Source organism: Saccostrea cucullata, unplaced genomic scaffold (genome assembly GCF_032062105.1).
Source record: "Saccostrea cucullata isolate Sc308-1 unplaced genomic scaffold, CSIRO_AGI_Scuc_v1 ctg1398, whole genome shotgun sequence".
In the NCBI taxonomy this organism is placed as follows: domain Eukaryota; kingdom Metazoa; phylum Mollusca; class Bivalvia; order Ostreida; family Ostreidae; genus Saccostrea; species Saccostrea cuccullata.
Window position 1 is genome coordinate 144,232 of NW_026929212.1, and position 9,757 is coordinate 153,988.

At 32.2% G+C, this 9,757-nt stretch overlaps 2 protein-coding genes across 2 annotated transcripts; both read right to left on the bottom strand.

Moving 5' to 3' along the window:
* Nucleotides 1–303: 303 nt before the first annotated feature.
* Nucleotides 304–4,730, bottom strand: LOC134280088 (protein FAM98B-like). The gene is made up of 3 exons (XM_062762519.1): nucleotides 4,676–4,730; nucleotides 1,115–1,570; nucleotides 304–476 (listed from the first exon to the last, which is right to left on the bottom strand). Exons 1-3 carry the CDS (start codon nucleotides 4,676–4,678, stop codon nucleotides 450–452), a joined length of 486 nt encoding a protein of 161 aa, XP_062618503.1. The 5' UTR covers nucleotides 4,679–4,730; the 3' UTR covers nucleotides 304–449.
* A 387-nt stretch (nucleotides 4,731–5,117) lies between these two features.
* On the bottom strand, nucleotides 5,118–8,595 carry LOC134280089 (uncharacterized). Its single transcript, XM_062762520.1, has 4 exons — nucleotides 8,559–8,595; nucleotides 6,180–6,407; nucleotides 5,512–5,671; nucleotides 5,118–5,319 (listed from the first exon to the last, which is right to left on the bottom strand). The coding sequence occupies exons 1-4, from the start codon at nucleotides 8,562–8,564 to the stop codon at nucleotides 5,228–5,230; spliced, it is 486 nt and encodes a 161-aa protein (XP_062618504.1). The 5' UTR covers nucleotides 8,565–8,595; the 3' UTR covers nucleotides 5,118–5,227.
* Between the last annotated feature and the right edge of the window lie 1,162 nt (nucleotides 8,596–9,757).

The following is a 9,757-nucleotide window of genomic DNA, read 5'->3' on the forward strand; positions in this document are numbered from 1 at the left end:
GCACCTGAGGTGCAAATTTCATCAAAATCGGTGTTGTGTCGTTTCCAAGCCTTATAATAAACTTTTTGGTGTTTTCAGAGAATGCATGTTAAATATAAAAACCAAATTTTTTAAACATTAAACCCTGAGCAGTTAGCACAACTTCAGGCTTTAAATTTTAAACCGGTTATTTATTTATTTTTATTTTTTTCAATTAAAAAAAAGACCAATGATCAAAACAAAACCTTTCTTGTTTTTAGTTCTTTATCAGAATTAAAATATTCAATTTGTATGTTTTCCGGGACCTTAAATAAAAAAAATCGCCACTGTTGACATATTTATACAAATGAAACTATAGAAAAATCAACTAAAAATGTTTTGAAAAAAAGTAATTCAATTTTTCTCTAAATGCTTTTCTCGCAGTAATGCCTTATTGATGTCACATAGTGTTCCATGTTCAGATGAAAGTCCTATTGTTGCTCGCTATCGGCCACTTTCTGAAAAAAAGTATAAAAATTTGATTTCTTTAAGTTTATATTTGAATTCGGGTTGACTATTCGTTGTAAGAACGTCTTACATATGATTCATGCAATACATACCAAATGTTACATGTACGTGTGCTGTGCAGTGGAATGAGAATAATGCTTGCATATTACTTATTCTTACTCTTAATTTTACATGTATTACGTATAAGAAGGCTCGATGTATGTTTCTTAATGTATTTTAAAATTTTACCAGATTTCGTCCTCTAAAAACAAACAATTTTTTCAAGATAACAATTTCAGCTAATTTGAAATAACTTGCTTGGAATATTTCTGACTGACAGAATTTGTACCAAAGTTAAGAGAATGTGTACCCCCAAAAAATATATGTATTATCACAAGTCTTGTTTTTGAGGTTTAATTTACTAGATGTGTAATATTAATCATTATGAACCCAGCAGTTCCATTTCAGCTCTGCAGGACTGATACGGCTATTGTGACGTCAGGCATATCGCTTATAGCTAAAAATCCTATATTTATCACTAAGTTTATCACAGAAATAACTTTTCATTGAGGTTACGTCGAGCCGTCTTTAACCTGAAAGGCGCCAGGGGTAACATTTTTTAATATGATCATAATTAATTTTTAATCACCTGAAGAGTTTGTGTCTGAAATCTGTGCCTCCCTCCTCCTCCTCCTCCTCCGCCACCTCTTCTTCTGCTTGATCCGCCAAATCTAAATTTTACCCCAGCACCGACTTCGACACCTCTCCCTGCATTTCTACCGAAAGCTGAGAAACCCCAGTTCCCTCTGGATGCACCCACAGTAGCACCCCAACGCCCACCACTATTGATTGATCCCTGGCCCCCAAGATCCCAATTCCCTGTCTTGACTCCTAAACCACCGTCCCACTTTCCACGAAAATTTGTAGCTCCCCAAGCAGTTAAATCTGGCTTCTGGAATTTAATGATGCCTTTTGGAATTTTATCTTCGATCCCTGCACCAACGCTTATAGGCAAACCTGGAAGGTCGAACTGCGTTTTTGGTATTTTCGGCGTCTGGGTTTCAGCCAATGACAGTAATACAAACAAAAGCAGATTAGTTTTCACCTGTAATCAGTCAGAATATATTCTATGTCACGTACATAAATTATTAGGAGTATTTGTTTTTGGTGTCTGAAAAGTTTGTTTTTTTTTTGTGACGAAAGGCGAATTTAGAACATTAAAAGAAAAACTTTTTTTTATAATTTTCTTTTATTCAGTGAGCTACTATTGGTTATTCGTTTTTTATTTATTAATTAACCTATGTTCGATTTATTTTTTTAAATGACAAGGCATGGTAATTGTCGAATCTGGTCCTTTGTTTGATTTAAACTTTGGAACACAGTTAAAATTATGTTAGTTTGTAATTAAGAACTTAAAATAATGCTTGTTTCAAAATCATCACTACCAGTAATTTTGATTCAAAGTTTCCACAGAGACCAAAAGAGGTCGCTGAAATGAGACATTTTCAAAAAAAAAAAATAATTTTACTGGAACTTCATCAAATTTCATATAATTTTTTACTTCTGTAAGCTTGCCTATCTGAAGTTTTATACACAAGATAAATGTGATCCTAGTGTATGAAATATATAAATACATGTATGGTAGATAAGCAAGCTTGTGTTCCATCTTTTCAAAATCAAAATTTGCCATAAAACTGATGAACATTTGCATAAAAATGAGAACATTCGGAAAATGATATATTTTCTGATCTTCCCTGTGACCTCTTGATCGGTGTATCCCATAACTTATAAAAATAATGATTTTTGACAGGAGTGACAAAAGGTTTTCAAGTGATAAACTGTAGAATAGTGGCATATTTATGCCATTCACATAATTTTTTGTCAACATAGCATATCATTTCAAGTCAAGATAACTATCTCGTCAAGTGATGAAACCTTTCTGGTTTATCGACAAACAACGACTTTATATCTTGTCAAGTCAAGATAAGCTATCAAGTTATGTTGCAATAGTATGGTGGCATATTTATGCCATCCACATAATTTTTTGTCAACATCAGATATCACGTCAAGTCAAGATAACTATCTCGTCAAGTGATGATAACTTTCTGGTTTGTCGTCAAACACCGACTTTTATCTTGTACAGTCAAGATAAGCTATCGTATTTTTGCGATGGCTATCTCGACAAAATAATTCATCTTGTTTCGCGATTAAAAGTTATCTCGTCATGTCAAGATAGCTATTGTATGGTGGCATATTTATGCCATCCATATAACTTTTTGTCAACATAAGAAATCACGTCAAGTCAAGATAACTATCGCGTCAAGTCATGAAAACTTTCTGGTTTGTCGTCAAACATCGACTTTTATCTTGTCCAGTCAAGATAAGCTATCGTCTTTTTGCGATAGCTATCTCGCCGAAACGAAATAATTTTATCTTGTATCGCGATTAAAAGTTATCTCGTCATGTCAAGATAGCTATTGCAACAAAACGTGATAGCTTATCTTGACTTGACAAGTTAGTCAGAAAGTTATCATCACTTGACGAGATAGTTATCTTGACTTGACACGATTTATAAACTATGTTGACCAAAAATTATGTAGATGGCATAAAATATGCTACCATAATGGTGGCATATTTATGCCATCCACATATTTTTTTGTTAACATAGCATATCATGTCAAATCAGACTTTATATATCTCGTCACGTTTGTTCGATGCTATTTTAAAACTTCCTGGTTTTTCTTCAAACACCGACTTTATATCTTGTCCAGTCAAGATAAGTTATCACATTTGTTGCGATAGTTATCTTGACATGACGAGATAACTTATCTTGCATCATGAATAAAAATAGCTATCGCAACAAATGTGATATGCCACCATACACCATAATTTGTATACATTTAAACATTTTCAAGTTATTTGAATACTAGTATAGCTTGCAAAAAGGCAACAAATTAGGGAAAATAAATATTCCTATTGATTCAATTGTCGAAAGTCTTCTTTTATTTTCATTCTTATATACTTTTAAATGTAATTGTAAGAGCAAAAATGGCCACATATGCATGAAAAATTAATACTCTAATAAAGGCCTTTTCTTCCATAATGGAAACCTAAATGTTTACATGATTTAAATGAATTACTATTCTTCCTAATAAAAAAAAATGATATTAATGTTTCTGGATAGACTGATAAGATCACAAGGTTTTGGTGCATTCGACAGAAAAGCAAAACACATCTTCGAATTTATGTACATACTTGGCACGAACTATTTTCATTATTGTGATTTTAAAAAAATTGCAGGATATGATTCGTGTCATCTTGTTTAAATAGCCCAACAGTTTGGCTTTCTAAGTGTTAATCAATGTAAAATTCAGTGGACCTTTTATAATTTCTTATTTCTAGGCCAGTTGTTGTAGAAATAAACCGTCCATGATTGCATCAGCTATGATACTATCCTTTCTGACATATTTCATTTTATCAAATAAAATCTACAACATGTAGTCATGTTGCAGAAATTATTTGATGAATGGACATATGTCAGACAATACCACAAATGAGTTGAACTTTTAATTTTTCTTTCAGTGTATCGTGCGATAAAATTGGACCAACAATAATATGTATGCTTCATTAACAGATATCATGCAATTCAAAAAATTGTGAAGAACCATTTTGAAAACTGATGGTCACCATAGATTTATAGTTTTGAGTTATGAACATTTATTAAGACACCAATAATAATTTTTATTCAAATAGAACACTTGCATCTCATTGATAGTAATTCTATTTTAATGCATTCTTTTTCAGAATCAATCTGTTTTTCACTCCTTGATTTCTGAGGGAATACATTCATTAAACTTTGATAATGGTCATAAGTGTAACTTGAAATTATCTTCACTGGAATCAGATATAAAATCCAGTCGTCCGTTTTTGGTCGTAGCCTGAGAAAAATTATGATAGTTAAGTGGTCATCAGGGCATAGAGGTAAATAAAATTTGGTTATTATATTGATTTGTATGTGGCTTCAAACACAACTATATGTTTGATTGCCTGCGTGACAATAATGAAGGAATATTTGCAGCAAAGCAGAGAATTTCCATTTAAGAGTTTTTTTTTTTAAATGGATGCTGTACCATTCAAGTAATCACAAGCACATTAAAATAATCCTTTTTAACATAATTTCGATAGAAATTTGAAAATGTTCAAGACTTACCATTTCTGCAATATTACTGCGGAAATTTATAGTATACAAAGCAGTCTTCCTTATATTCAATGTTTCTATGGTTTTTCCGTTTCCACCATTTTTAGAAATGATATTTATAGCAAAAGACAAACAAAACAATGACACGTGATACAGGTGATTGCTACCTTTAGGTTACTAAACATGTACATTAATCATTTGCTAGTCGCTCTATCAGGAAGATATAATATCAGCTGCTCCTATGTGCAGCATTTTGTTAGTTTTAATAAAATTAATGTCTTTTTTTATAAAAACAATTTGAATAACCCAATTGGGTTTTTTAATTAAAAAACGCATTTTTAACATTTGAAAGCAGGTAAATAGTAGGATCAATGTAATATTGAAAAACTATTTCTATTCTAAAATGCACTACAGAAAAAGAACACAAAGCAGTTGAATGTTCTCTATAATTTTTTATTTAACAAAGTAAACACCCGTAAAACAGGAATGGGACTATGCTGTACAGAAATCTGACGTCACTATTAATAAACTCACATGACTTGTCTCTTTTTTCTTATACTGGGGTTATGCTCTTCTGGCGATTCTTTGGTTCTTTGAACATTCTTTAATCACAAAGGGAACTCGGCGGGAAAATTCAAGTTTTGTTATTTCTCCATCTATAAAAGTTAAAATACAAAGTAAAAAAATGTAGAAAAAATTTGTATTCAGTTATGTCATAATGAGTGAGTTTTTTTTTTATTCAATCACATCACATGATCTATTGATTAACCTTGTAAAAAAAATTGCATCAACAATGTGAAACGTAATGTATTTTCAATTTTCAAAATATCCTTTATAAATAATTTTACCTTTATTGGTGTCTAGATCACTGAATAACTTGGTGCCAAGTTCTGGGTTCTCAAAAAGCTCTGTCATTTCGTCCATTGTGATGACGTCATCATCGTTATTGTCATAAATACGGAACCGGCAAGGGTTGGCCAATATCACAATGTCGTATCTTCGATGAATCTGTTGGAAAGTAAGAAAAAACAATTAATTTGCAAAATAAACCACATAAGCTGAAGATTGGTTAGGTAATGGAAAGAATATTGTACAATAACAAACTATTAAGTGATTTTTCCAGGAAGATCAATGAATTAACTAATGATTTTTTTCATAGATTGTAAAGGACGCAAAATAAGAATTCTATATTTATTATTTGTAGTGTTACAATTAGATGGTGATCGTTTTAAGACTGATATTATCCATTTTTCTACCAAATACATGTACACTGTAACAAATGCAAAGGTTTTATGTTGTTTTACTGCATGATGGTACAAGCAAGCATAATAGAGAAAAATTACTATTAAAGTTTTGAAAATCAAATTTTACAAATAGATTTTGTATTGCGTTTGTATGTTCGTGTAGCATTGAATTCTAAATGATCACCCTCTCTCTATGCAATTTACAATATTTATGTTATACCGAGGAAAACATTATCTGCATACATTACATGGCAAAACCTATCTGAACTTACTTCATCAGTTGACCTTTTGAATTTTATTCCTACGCCAACCCCGGCTTTCCAGCCACCGCCAAAGTCTGTTGAACCAAATGCTTTGAAATTCCAGTTTCCGACTTTTCGTCCGACGGTTAATTTCAGTTCCGGTCCCTTATTTCCGGTACTGAGTCCCAGGTCTGCAGACCAGGGTTGAGCATAAATAAATGACACCAGTGTCGTAAGAGTCAAAAGATAAACGGTAACCTAAAAAAATAAGTGTTTCAAGTATTAGCTTTCAATAAAATTACCAAACTAATCAATTGCATTTTACATTTTACAATACTAACTTTTTTCACTTTTCTAAATAGATTTACTTTATATTTCATTTGTTACGATTCCTCTTGTTGTATATCTATTTTAACTTAGAAATTGCAGTTCTTTGAAGTACTATATATACTCGATTCTCATTATATCGCGGGTTCCATTGTATCGCGGTATATTCCAAAAATTCGGATACATATAGCTCATATCCTTTTTGTTGATGGGCTATCTGTCTGTCATCTAAATGTAATTTTTTGTGATGATTAAAAATAGTGGAACATGCGTCTGAATTTTTTTTTAATTCAAATAAAACGTAATTTTACAGATTTCCAATCCCGTTTTTATTATATTCAGACCACTGCTTTTATAACCTAGTAAAATCCATAATAAATTTCATGTTTTGAAAGTCTTTAGTTTGTATAAGTGTTTATTTTTTATGTAGAATTACATCGTAAATTTAAAAATAAGAATTGAAGTCCATGTCAACTAAAAGTTTTCATGTTTTCCCATACCGCGATACTATGAGACTCTCCAATTTAAAAGGTAAATAAGACTTCATGTTTTAAAAATAGACTACAAATTAAACGATGAAAGCTTGGGAAATAATTTGACACTAAAGTTAGGCCATAGTTTAGTTTATGAATATCATTTGATGAAATTTAAAGTAAAAAATTGGAATTACACTTTTTATGTAAAAGTTTTAAGTACCGCGTTATAATGAGACACCAGTATACAATGTTATATGCAGGTACAAAACATAGGTAATCAGAGATTACAGAGCTCACCTCAACGAATGTTGTCTTTAAGTAAGGCAAAGTCACACAATTAACCAACAAAAAGTGTACATTCCAAAAATGAAAATATTTAAGCAATTTTAATCTGATACTTTGAAATAGACCTACATAAAAAATTTAAACTAGTTCTTCTTCATGAAAATGTTATCAAAATCCAGCATCTGAAGCAAATTTGAGAGTTTTCATCCCTTGATGCAACATTTGTGCAAGTTTGGTTTATACAATGTTATATAAGCCTTATAGTTTTTTGGTAATAGACCTGCACCCATAACTTTTACCTGGTCTATTATCTGAAAAATGTATGTCGAATTCAGCATCTGAAGCAAGTCCATTAGTGTGCATCCTAAGATGTATCGTCCATGCAAGTTTGCTCATTATAGGGCTCATAGTTAATTGGAAATGAAACATGCATCAAAAACTAACATTTTCACTCATCCACAAAAAGTAGGTCAGATACAGCAGCCGAAGCAAGCCCGGTAGTATGCATCCTTAGATGTATCATCCATGCAGGTTTGGTCAACATAGGGCTTATAGTTACTTGGAAATGAAACCTGCACCAAAAACTTTTACCTGTTCACTCAACCAGAAAATGTCGGTCAGATTCAGCATCCAATGCAAGCCCAGTAGTGTGCATCCTTAGATGTATCATCCATGCAAGTTTAGTCAACATAGGGCTTATAGTTACTTTGAAATGAAACCTGCACCAAAAACTTTAACCTGCTCACTCAACCGGAAAATGTAGGTCAGATTCAGCATCCGAAGCAAGCCCAGTAGTATGCATCCTTAGATGTATCATCCATGCAACTTTGGTCAACATAGGTCCTATAGTTACTCGGAAATGAAACCTACACCAAAAACTGCACCAAAAACTTTAACCTGTTCACTCAACCGGAAAATATAGGTCAGATTCAGCATCCGAAGCAAGCCCGGTAGTATGCATCCTTGGATGTATCATCCATGCAAGTTTGGTCAACATAGGGCTTATAGTTATTTGGAAATGAAACCTACACCAAAAACTACACCAAAAATGTTAACCTGCTTCAAAAACATTAACCTGGTCATTCCTTTGCTGAAATTGCAGCATCTGAAACTTTGACTGGTACAGTGAAACACACTAGAACCATCTTCCATGCATGTCTAATAAATATAGGACACAGAAGTTCTTAAAAAGAAAACTGCTCCAAAAAACTTAACCTTAACCTGACGCCGACACCGACGCCAGGGTATACAATGTTATATGTTGAGGTGAGCTAAAAAAAATGTATATATATATATATATATATATATGTTGGATTCTTACCTCCATTTAGGCAAAAAATTCTTAACTTTTTTGATTTAGAAGAATAAAAAAAAAACATACTTAAAAAATAAAACTCAGGAGTTTATGTACTCTAGTAAAACCAGGTGTGTTGTTTTTACAAAATATAATTGAGGAATTCCCTTTACTAGGCTTGACGTGGGAATAAATTAATTCTCATTTAACCAAAATGGTCTTGACGTTTGACACATGTTTATGATATGCATCGTTACACCAACAAGACAAAGCAAAGGGAAAAACCAAACCTTAATTTGTCGTCATTTGAACGAAAAGGGTTTCCTCATATCTTTTACTTGATGTGATACATAGAATTTTAGTTAAACTATTACATTTTATGAAATGTATTACTGGATGTATCACTGAAAGAACGAAATAAATATTTTCGATGCCATTTTTACCTTGTAATTCTTTTTTTTTTTATTTAGGTACCGTTTGAAAATTTTCCATGACCAGTCGACAGTTGGGGACTGCAAATTTAGACATATTCTGGATTCATCGCGCGTAAGACCATTGAGCATCGAAGGATCTATTAAAATGTATGTTCCGAAATCAACTGTGACATGCAGGACGTTGTCGTAAATGTCAACAGTGGGACCGCAGTGGTTTTCTTGATTTGCAACAAAATTCTGAAAACAGTATTTTTTGATTTGTTGATTTGCAATATTCTCTCAAAGAAAATAGGACTTTTAACTATTAGATTTTTTTAATATTTATTTTTAAATATGCCATTCACCTCCGAAATAGGATAAATAATTTATCTACTTTTCTTATACTGATTGTTAGGCCATTATTTACACACAAGATTTTGTACGGATTTTTCCGTTTTTTACCGAACATTAGGAAAACACGGCGGGTGTGATCGGTCGGCAGGGAATGATCACTCCTTCATTGCTCCTAACCCCTGATGTTCTAGAGGTTCGTTTTTGCTCTGTCTTCTATTTTGTAATGTTTAATGGCTTTTGAGCTCAAAAACTGTTCTTTATCTTCTTATATTTCATAAATTAGCACTAAACACAAATGCGCCATTTACTGCATATATACTGTAAATGATGTATTGGCGGTATTAATCAATCAGCGCATCGTCTAAGTACCCAAACAGTATTTCTTAACACCGCCTTCTTAATTTAATTTAATCAATATTTTATCATGTAAATTTAGATTACATAATTGAATTTCCCTTC